The sequence below is a fragment of the Solanum pennellii genome, chromosome 4 (assembly GCF_001406875.1).
Source record: "Solanum pennellii chromosome 4, SPENNV200".
Classification (NCBI taxonomy): Eukaryota; Viridiplantae; Streptophyta; class Magnoliopsida; order Solanales; family Solanaceae; genus Solanum; species Solanum pennellii.
Genome location: NC_028640.1, coordinates 75,712,135 through 75,723,614, shown reverse-complemented (window position 1 = coordinate 75,723,614; position 11,480 = coordinate 75,712,135). Strand labels below are relative to the sequence as shown.

At 35.7% G+C, this 11,480-nt stretch overlaps 2 protein-coding genes and 1 non-coding gene across 3 annotated transcripts; 2 read left to right on the top strand and 1 right to left on the bottom strand.

Moving 5' to 3' along the window:
* The first annotated feature begins 458 nt into the window (after positions 1–458).
* LOC107017859 (uncharacterized TPR repeat-containing protein At1g05150-like) lies at positions 459–3,617 on the top strand. Its single transcript, XM_015218139.2, has one exon. The coding sequence runs from the start codon at positions 867–869 to the stop codon at positions 3,273–3,275; it is 2,409 nt and encodes an 802-aa protein (XP_015073625.1). The 5' UTR covers positions 459–866; the 3' UTR covers positions 3,276–3,617.
* Positions 3,618–4,934: 1,317 nt separating this feature from the next.
* TRNAE-CUC lies at positions 4,935–5,007 on the top strand. Its single transcript has one exon. It is a non-coding gene; the product is annotated as a tRNA-Glu (tRNA).
* Positions 5,008–6,009: 1,002 nt separating this feature from the next.
* Positions 6,010–11,187, bottom strand: LOC107018387 (protein LTV1 homolog). Its single transcript, XM_015218856.2, has 5 exons — positions 10,640–11,187; positions 9,782–10,174; positions 7,715–8,305; positions 7,415–7,542; positions 6,010–6,455 (listed from the first exon to the last, which is right to left on the bottom strand). The coding sequence occupies exons 1-5, from the start codon at positions 11,075–11,077 to the stop codon at positions 6,452–6,454; spliced, it is 1,554 nt and encodes a 517-aa protein (XP_015074342.1). The 5' UTR covers positions 11,078–11,187; the 3' UTR covers positions 6,010–6,451.
* Between the last annotated feature and the right edge of the window lie 293 nt (positions 11,188–11,480).

The following is an 11,480-nucleotide window of genomic DNA, read 5'->3' as shown; positions in this document are numbered from 1 at the left end:
GCAACTTTCGAACTAAATATATGTTTTTTCTTATTCGTTCCTTTTTATTTGTCTATTTTGAATTTTACAAACTCTTTAAAAGTAAGAATTGATATAAATATTTTATCACAATATTCATATTAATTGATGCTTAATTATAAAAATCAATAAATTAACTAAACAATACAAGGTATTAACCTCCTAATTTAAAAATACCCTAGGTAGATAAACTTTAACCTAACCAAAATAAATAATGCATGACATTGACATGTGTTGTGTCTATTACTAATCATCATCAACTCACATGTGTCTCATCTACCAATTAAAATGTAAAATCTCAAAAATCACTTTTTTCTTTTTTCTTTTTCTTCTTTTTAACTAAGTACCTCTTTTTTTCTTTGACAGTTGGAAACTTTTTCTTATTTTAGCCAAACAAATTAAAAAAAGCAACAATAAAAATAAAAATAAAAAATTCTATGATCTTTGAAATTTTCCAGTCACTCTGCCCCACCACCACTCCCCATCATCACAACCAGGAGAAGAACGAAAAGAAAAAAGAAAAAAAATGTAAACAGAAAACAGTTGTCTTCTTCTTCTTCTTCCTCTTCATCTTTGCCCTTTTTCTCTTTCTCCAGATCCAAATTATACCATAAATTTAATCTTTTTTCAATACCCATTTTTCTATTTCTCCAATTTTCCTTAATTTATCTTCTTTTTGAAACCCTAACCCTAAAAATCCCATCTTTTTTTGCTTTCAGTATAAAACCCTAATTTTTACAGGTTCTCTACCTTTTATTCACCAAGTTTGAATCTTGATTGAAGTTTTCGACACCCAATAACGTGAAAGGTTAGAATTTGTACTTGAATTGGTGTTAATTTTTTGGGAAATGGCTACGAGGGGAAGCAGATCGGAGAAGGTGAAGAGGATTTTTCAGCAATTTGATGGTAATCATGATGGGGGTCTTAATCGAGAGGAAATGGCAGCTTTGGTGGTTGCTGTAAACCCTAGGGTTAAGTTTAGCGAAGAGCAAATTAATGCTATTCTCGATGAGGTTTTCCGTACGTACAGCGAGTTTATTGATGGTGAAAAGGGGCTTACTTATGAGGGACTTTTGCGTACGTATGATGATGGTGCTGGTGATGTTGATCGTGATTTTGACGCTCTTGGGCTTGAGCTTAAGCCGGAGGATAATGCTGGAACTTCAATTGCTGCGGAGGAGGCTTCTTCGTCGTCGATTGCGGATGAGAGAGTGATGGAGCCTCATAAGAAACAGCGGACTGCAGCTTGGGCAGCTTCTCCGAATCATGGCATTGTGTTTGATGATACTTGGAAGCTTGTAGATGACCTTGAGATATTGATCAAGAGGCTTAAATCGAAACAATCGAAAGATGGGAAGCTGAAGAATGATAATTCTGATGTTTATTCGGAAGGTTGGTCGAGGGAATTAGGGCCTTCCACTGAGATTACGGATAAACGTGTTAATTGGGAGGAGACTGGACATGACTATGCTGTGTTTGTGAAGGAATTGGGTGTGTTGAGGTCGAGGGCTGATGGGTCGAGGTCAAGGGAAGAAGCTTTTGATGGTCACATGGCAATTGGCAGGGTTTTGTATGATCAACATTTGTTTAAGGAAGCACTGGTGAGCTTTAAGAGAGCTTGTGAGTTGCAGCCTGCTGATGTTAGGCCACATTTCAGGGCTGGCAATTGTTTGTATGTGCTCGGGAGACATAGTGAGTCGAAAGAGGAGTTCTTGCTGGCATTGGAGGCTGCTGAAGCTGGCGGCAGTCAGTGGGCTTATTTGCTTCCTCAGATTCATGTGAATTTGGGAATTGCTCTTGAAGGCGAAGGTATGGTTATAAGTGCCTGTGAACATTATAGAGAGGCTGCTATTTTGTGTCCAACTCATTTTAGAGCTTTGAAACTTTTGGGTAGTGCACTTTTTGGCGTGGGTGAGTATAAGGCAGCTGTTAAGGCATTAGAAGAGGCCATTTATATGAAGAGTGACTATGCTGATGCACATTGTGATCTTGCTTCTGCATTGCACGCAATGGGTGATGATGATAATGCTATTAAGGAGTTTCAGAGAGCTATTGATTTGAAACCTGGTCATGTTGATGCTTTGTACAATTTAGGTGGACTTTACATGGATATGGGTAGATATCAGCGTGCTTCAGAGATGTACACTAGGGTACTAAGTGTTTGGCCAAATCACTGGAGAGCACAGCTCAATAAGGCTGTGGCTTTATTGGGGGCTGGGGAAACTGAGGAAGCTAAGAAAGCTTTGAAAGAAGCTCTGAAGATGACGAACAGAGTTGAATTGCATGATGCAGTAGCACATCTGAAACAACTTCAGAAAAAGAAGTTGAAGGGGAATGGTGGTGGCAATGGGGAGGAGGCCTTTATCATTGTTGAACCCTCTAAGTTCAAGTCCGTGGGTGAGAAAACCACATTGAGAGCAGATTTATCTACTGCTCTCGATATTAGAAGTTTTCAGAGGATTACTCGTCTTAATCGTTGTGATGTTGATCAGATAAAGAAGGAAATGAATGAAACTGTTGTACCAATGTCTTATTCCGGTGGTGTACCTGAAAAGTCAATACGCAAGGCTTCACTGGAAGAGATACTGCACAGATTGCTTAAATTCTTGAAGCCTGAAACCTTTATAGGTGCTGTTAAAGCCATTAACCAGAAAGTTCTCTCTGTTTTAGATGAGTCAGAGTCAGGTCGGCTGGATTTGGGCATGTTCTTTGCTGTTCTTGCTCCTGTCTGTGGAGGATCACCAGACAAAAGAAAACGCATTGCATATGAGGCGCTTTTGTGGCGTCCTGTGAATGAAGGTAGCAACCAAATAAGGAAAACTGATGCTCAAAGGTACATCAAACTTCTGAGAGCTATTTACATTCCTTCCCAAGGAGCAAGTGAAATGCTAGAAATTCACGGGGAGATGGACACGTCATTAGTGTCTTTAGCAGAATTCACTGCAATGTTTGATGATCCTGATTGGGGTTTTGGTATAATGTCCACTTTGCTGAAGCTTGAAACGGGGGATAGGAATCGTCATGGTAGCCATGTTTGTGCAACTTGTCGTTACCCAATCATTGGGTCTCGCTTTAAGGAGATAAAGTCACATTTTAGCTTATGCAGTCAGTGTTACAGTGAAGGAAAAGTACCCCCAACCAGCAAACAAGAAGAGTACAGATTTAAAGAATATGCTAGTGAAGCTGAGGCAGTGAAAGATAAGTGCATGTGGTTCGGTATCCATTCTAAAAGCTCATCCTCGCCTACTGCTTCCTAGCCTAGCGCGTACTCGTGTATGTTTTTCAGATGTTCAGGGTGTGAACTATATCTAGCTTATGAACCATGTTCCTCTGGGCTTCAATGCCTCTTGTACAATAACCCTTTCAAGTTGTGACCATCAATTCTTTGTTTAAAAGGCAGTATTTTACTATTTAGGGACTTGTAGTTCTTTGTGGGTGCCTTTAAATCTTCTTTTTTTCTGACTTTTTTGAGGGATTGTATCTCTTGTAAGTTCATCAGTGTAAAGTTCTATGTTCTCCCCTTTGATTTTTCATTCTGTAGTACTGAACATGGCTATGGATGGATTTTTATTGCATTAACCAACAATTGATTCTACTTATTAGCACAAGAGTATTTGTTCATAGATTTCTTTAATATGTGTATCTAGGTTATATATGAGAAGGTAAATGCAACAACAATAACAACAACTCGGCGAAATACCAGAAATAGAGTATTACGCAAATCTTACGTCTACCTTGATAAGGTAGAAATTATTTCCGAAAGACTAAAAGAGGTAATAGTAACAAATAGCAAAAACTATAAATAACTTCTTATAATTTTTCGACGAAGAAAAAATTATAAATAATTTCTTATAATTTTTCGACGAAGAAAAAATTATAAATAATTTCTTATAATTTTTCGACGAAGGGAATTTAATTTTTCTTTGGATCAATGTAGCTCTGTAACTACCTGACAAATGTGTATAGGAAGCCATATTAAAAGGGAATGTTGGTTATGTGTTTAGCCAGCCTGGACTATATACTAATCATATTTTTTATAATAAGAAGATAGAATCTTAGTATTAAAGAATTGTTGAGTCTGAAGCAATAATAATTAAGCAATCAGAGAAAAGATGAAGCAAATGGCAATTGTATTGACCAAGTCATTAGGCAAAATATTTATTATTTATTGAAGTATAAAAAGCAAATGGTTTATTTATATGTCCTTATTCATTTTATTTCGTTATACAAAATCCATTTGGCACCAAGATCAAACTTTTATCCCATCCAATATTTATATTAAACGAATGCTTAAATTTAATTTATTTATAGGAATCTCTCACTTAATCATGAAGGCCTGTGGTCTAGGCTGGTTTCTCTGATTGAGCCTACGTCATAATTTATGACATTTTTATTTGTTCTATCGCTTGAATTTTTAACGATCAATACTGAATTATTTATTTTATAAAACATTGAGTGCAATTATGAAAATCTAATATTATAATGGAATAAGTAGAAATAATACAGAAATAAGTATAAAACTAATCAGGGACCTAACTATCATTATGAATCATGATAGTTTATAATATTCTTTATCATTATACTTTTACTTTAAGGCTTTTCATAAAAGGTAGTTTAAACGGAAAAAAATGATTAAATTTATTTTTTTTACTATTTAAAATAGCTTTATTTCATCATTTATTATACTCTTTGATCTATGTAAATTGTTGACATTAACAAATTGTTTCTTTTTATCCTTGATATTAACAAAGAACCAACACAAAGTAAATGAACTCCATGCATTCAAATTATTCTACAAAAATTATCATAATTTGTCATTCAACTTTTGAATATGATTCTTTTTACCTGCAGTCAAGTTGACCTTTCTGATTTGTAGATTATAAGTTTATATACTAATACTCTGTCAAATTTCCAAATCCGTTGTAGTCTAGTTGGTTAGGATACTCGGCTCTCACCCGAGAGACCCGGGTTCAAGTCCCGGCAACGGAATAATTTTTTAATTTTATCTAGGAGTGAAAGAAAAATATAGGAGATTTTAAATGACATAATTTTTTAATTTTTATCAGTGAGAAAAGAGAAGCAAGGGGTAAAAGAAAAATATAGGAGATTCTAAATGACAATTTATCTCTTAGGGATCGATTGGTAGAATGTATTACATGTACTAACTTTAATTTTATCATCTAATTAGGTGAGAAAAATGAAAGAGGTGGATAATACGAAACCTAAATAGAGGTAGAACAAGAACATGATCTCAGATAGAATAGCATGGAAGTCGAGGAAAACTAGCACTAGAAAGAAGTTGAATGTGTGACGACATGAGCTGCTTCACAAAAATTGTACATGCAAGAACCATGATTATGTCATCCCCAATACATGAAACATAACAAATACCAGCACAAGTTAAACTTAAACATCAATTGACAAAATTTACTAACAACAATCTATAAATCACTTCCGCATGCCAATATTTACTGTAAGGTCAATCATGCACTTTCTATGTATGCTGGTTTTTATAGTACTATTCATGGCTACAAAATCGCCATTGTCACCATCAGATTCACCAGCATCAGTAATCTCGCAACTCCAGGAAGAAGAGCAGCTCAACAACAACTACGCGTCAATCCAAGAAGAACAACTAAACAAGTTCAAAGATATCACATATCAGTTTCAGACAGAACAACACTACCAAGATTATGGTTCCTTGAGTCCAGCACCATACTTCGGTAGAGGTGATCCAGCTCCCATTCCTCATAATACGGAGCACAAGGCAAAGTGCTACAAACACAGTTGTTAGTCTCTAATTCACACCAGTATTCAGTAGCAGCAATCACCGTTTATGATATGAAGAAATGATGTAAGTAAGAGTTGTTATCTGCTTGATTCAGATTTCGCACTTTGTAATGCTACCAAATAAATGCAGACAAGTTTATGGTGAATATTAGCTTATGAACAAATTGTATGTTCATCACAACAGAAAAAGATTCAAGCATATGGCAGATACAGCTGAGCACTAGGATAACAGAACTCCAAGAATCCAATTCCAATCCACAAATCACAATGATGAACTTTACAGGAATGAAACTCAATTAAGAATTAAATGCACGACATGAATTTCGCAAACTGTTAAAAACTCCAATAACATCACACTGTAAAAAGGCTACATAGAATGTCCACAAGTCTTGCATACTCCACCAATTAAACAGTAAATATTCATCAAAATTGCAACTCTGCTTGGCCACACACATACGTTATGTAGCTGAGAACTGTTTCGAGGATCTATCATGTATTATATACCATCTAAGAGTAGAAAAGCTTTCCCACATCGTCTTGATGTTTAAAGAACGTGTCAACCAACAGCTCCCATTTTGGGTGCAATAGAGGATCAACTACAGCTGCAAAGGCTCTTACTTTAAAGTACACAACCGAAACAATGTCACCTGTGAGAGAATAAACAGACCGAAGATTATATCAGTTTTCTTTTGAAACCACAAACTACTCCACTGTTAAATGCGAAACACAACCAGATATTTTCATTGGTAAATTGCCATCAGGAAATTTTGAATTTTGAATTTTGAAGCCAACGAAAAACTACATTCAGTACCTTCTTGTTAAATTATTGCTTTGAGTTAAAGGGGCAAGAAAATAGCCATTAAGACATAATAGAATGGATTGTAGTTGAGAATTGGATTTGGATTGCTAGACTATAGACAAAATCTTCTGTATACGTTACCATCTAGCTACTTGTCAGTTAAAATGTCAAAAGCGCCTAAAGTTAATGGTGTCTGGTTCATGGTTCTTTTTTTATGAGACCTGGTTTCCATGGTTCTTAACATAGCATTTCAAACTTCATGGTTTTTTGGGTTGTTAACAGAGTAACTGCAATGCTGTAGTGAATTAAAGTTTCTCTGGATTAGAACCAATAAACATGGGAGCACGAGTATTTAGAGTTCTTGAACTAGCCTGCGGGCCACCTCTTTGCAATTGGGGAAAAACAATGAGCTTAACACCAAAGAAAATTTCAAAAGTATAAGCCTGATACAAGGGGTTGTGAACACTAACTCGGGGACAGCTATACTTCTATCGGAAAGAAAATTTCAGCAAGGATGACATGGAAGAAATTGATTAGAAAGACGTTAGAATTTAATGGTAGGAAAGAAGGAAGAAGTTGTCTACAAATAGGACATGGACTCTAGTGATTGCACCCCCTAAGCAAAGCTGAACAAAGCACCAAGGATCCAACCAAAACTTCATCCAACGCCCTAGCAACTTGCTCACTTTTCCATCAGAATTACAAAACCATGGAGACACGTGACTTCTCCCTAAATTCAGACGTACAAAACTACAAAGGCATTTATATGTTGCCAGATTTTGACAAAAATTCTGAAGGGACACTCACATGAGATGTATGGCAGATGGTCCGGTAAAAGCAGCAACCTTCTGGGCACGCTGTGCTTCACACTTATATAGCTCCTTCGTTTCTTTTTTCATACGGCGCGCCTCACGTCGTTCTTCCTTCACAGCAGCCTGAAAAGGTAGAACCTCAATGTTAAAACATTATATCAGATTTTTTATGTACGATTGAGAAGAAAAAGTAAATCCAAAAGGACTAGGCAAAGTAAAAACGAGCTCAGCAGAGGAGAGATATCGAGCAATACAATTCCACAATAAAAAAATATTGATATACAAAACAATTGACCTTTCTTTCTTTCTTTTCCTCCTTTGACTCTTGGCCATGTTGCTTTCTTTTGAGCTGCTCCTTCATTGAGTTGTCCTTTCCCTCCTTTTCTGAACCTTGCTTTTTCTTATCCTCCTTTAGCAAGGCATGCTTTCCCTTGCTAGGCAAATAGTCTACAGGAAGATTTGCTTTTCCTTTAAGGGATATTATAGGTGAAGCTTCAGAAATAGCAGGGAGCAACTTTTTTCTCCTTGCTTCAGGAGCTACAATTTTTCCAGGGTGGTTATCAAGATTTGAATACGTTGACACTATAGTTTCACAATCCCATACTTCTGAGTCACTGCTGCTTTCATCAAAAATAGCTGTTTCTTCCGCTGGACCTTCATTTTCATACTTCTCTGCATATTCTCTGCACCGGTTTATGACATCAGCTTCAGGTTCAAGCAATTCCGCATTATCTGGTCCATAATTATTGAGTTCCAAGCCATCAATGGCACGCTCCTTAAATGCATGATTAAGCTTTTCTGCAAGGGATTCGTGACATTCATTTTCCTCAATCATATCACCATCATATTCTTCTTCGGTATCAGATCCATACTCTTCAAGTTCAAGCTGAGAAGATGAGATGCAAGACAGAGACAAGAAAACTTTCAATCAAAAATATCAATAAAGAAGAACGGACATTGTCTTAATCATGAAGAAACAACAACAAATGTAAAATTATCAACTCTCTAGTGAATAAAAAACTTACAAAGAGACTTCACATTTCTTAACAGTGGTGCTAAATTTACAAGGAGATCTACTATAAGCAGACTATCTTATTCATCTACCTAAAGACAAGTAGACTCAAAATCTAAACATGGAAATTCATACACATTAACAACCTAAAGAAACAAACACTGCAGAAAATACTACAAAAATACATATTAATCAAACTACACACATTATAAGCTAATGCAATTACCCTAAAACCAAGAAGCAACTTAGGACTGAAAATATAAATAATCTAAACATACAAATTAACACATGCTTATGGCTTCATTCAATGATGCAAGACAAAATATTTCCTCTTTCAGCCCATAACGACTAATAATTTTTTTCAAGCCCAATGATGATGCAACCATGGTATGAAACCAGTCATCAGAACAAAAAGCTCGAGGAATGATTCTAACAGCTTGCTGAATAAATTAGATTAAGCAAAGATAAATGGCATGAAAATCCATATAATCTATTGGATAATAATAGTTTAAACCTAACTGTATGTACTACTTAGAAGTCATTTTGAGGGAAAAGATGAGCTTTAGTGGAAATACTTGATACCTATAACAAAGACTAAAATAATTTCATTCTCTGCTAACCTTTACCTTATCAAAAAACGAATGTTTCAACTCAATTTCAGCTGAAAACATGCCATCTGTACATGTATGTGAAGTTATATCAGTTGACACTGATAAAGGATAGTAAAAGATCTTACAAGCAATTACTATGATAAGACACGCAAAAGGTGGCTTAGATTGCCTCTATTATCGAGTAAAGCACTAGGAGAAAAAGAATTTCAAAAAGAAACAATGTCTTGGAAAAATATTTTTAAAGCAGATGCTGCAAATTCAGACCTAATAAGGTGGCCTATCTATCAAAGATAGAAACTTGCGCACACCTCCACTATTCTACATTGCTCCTCAGCCTCCCCACTATGACTAGGTAAACCCCATCTACCTAAGACAAAGGAAGAGCTACCAAATACCTGTGCTAGTTGCAAGATAGAAACATTTTCTTTTAGAAGGGAAATTTGAGCTCAACAAGTGCAAGGTAGAAATTAGAAAATATTTCAATGAGTTGATTGAGGTGAGCACCAAATGGACTGGACCACATTACCAGAAAAAGGGCAAACTAGACCAATTCATTTATCATGGGCCGATGTTCTCTTATAACACACTTATGGTCACTTTAGCCTCACCTTTTTTTTTTTTGTGGGGGAGTCATATTTCTCTCTTTTAAGTCGTAATCGGGCTTGTAAAAATTCACGTGAAGAAAACTATAGATTTGAACAAAAAGAAAAAGAAAATATAGGAGAAACAAACAGCTTACCATATCAAACTGTTCATCCAGAGGGCGGCGTGCTCTTGGCTTCTCTTCAATAGTCGCAAATTTGGCCTCATTTCTCTGCACATGTCCAGCCGTATCATTGCTTCCTACTTTGTCAACATCTGATCTCTCTAGCAACCTTAAATTCTTGTCAAGTTCCACATTATCTGCCCCATCGGGTAGGTTTGCCGTGATAACAAAATCTTCTTCCAACTCTAAATCCTCATCATCAGACCCAAAACGTGACAAATCACTGTCATCTAGCAAAGCAGCAACTTCAGGATCCACTGCCTTCTGAACTCTTACCCCTACCGTCTTGGCTGCCACATTGTATACATACTTCTCATTGAAATCATCATCCACTTTTGCAACCGCGACTCTTGAAGCATCATATGCCTATCCAAAACCATACATTTGTTAACTAGAAAAGATGAGCCACAAAGCTACTGTCTTTAAAAATTATTAATCAATTCTTTGTTTTTCCTTTCATTCAATAAGTATACTGACACGAACCAACGTAATCATTATCATGAATTATACTCATAAAGGATTTTTATACACCGCCAACTAAAAGGGAATTGAGGCATAGTTGATTGTATCACTATAATAATTCAACCAAAGCTGAAATCCTAATACTACTTCCATATAATACAACTAAAAGTCTACAATTAAACTCAGTTCAAACAAATTGGGGTTGACTAAATTTTAATCCTTAGTGTTACTCCATTGAAACTCACATACAAAACAAATAATGCTAATTCTACATAATTATGATACAGAATAATACTAATTCAACCAAAGCTAACATTTTTAGGCAGAAAAAGTAAAAAAAAAAATACAAAATTCATAGAATTAACAAACCTTCACATCACGAGGAAGCTCAGTAAGCTTAGCCTTGGGATTCTCATAATAAGCAGAGCCTCCACCAGTGTTCTTAATCTCCCTCAAGTGATGTAAGTAATTATACCCATCATCAGGAAACCCTAGCTCCAATATCTCCTTTCTTACATTATCAGGTAACATCACAGCTTGATTTCCAGTACCCGAATACCCGGCTGCCCATCCATTGTACGCCTCTTCATCTTCTGGAGCATCAGCGTAAATCGAATTCGGGTCATCTGGGTTAAATTGATCGTAGGAGTGAAAGGCATCGACTGAATAGGATGTATTGTTGTCAACTCTGACGAACACTCTGTCGGCGCCGGAGGAGCCGGATTCGTAAGCTGGATCCGATGAATCACAGGCGAATAACTGAAAAGTAGCTGATTTCTTCTTGTCGATGAACTTCTTCTTCCCCATTGTTATCCAAAAAAAGCAATCGCCGGCACAGATAGTGTTTTCTCGAACTCGATTTTTGCTCGTCTGTAGAAGAAGCTATATGTATGCTAAAACCCTAAAAACCTAAGTTTGTCCAAATATATTCATAATAAATAAATAAACAAATAATTATTATTGTTATTGTTATATAATTATTTAAAATTTAAATATGTATTTTAACTTGTATTTATTGTCTTTTATCCCTTCAAATTTTAATCATACGCAAATAGATATTAATAAAAAAATTAAACAAGTAACCATATATATTGACACATAACCATTTGTATTGCATTAGTGTTCTATGTCACAACTTGATTTTAAACAAGTTCTAAAAAGTCATTGACAATTTTTTAGTGATGCATAATAAAAGAAATTATGAAATATT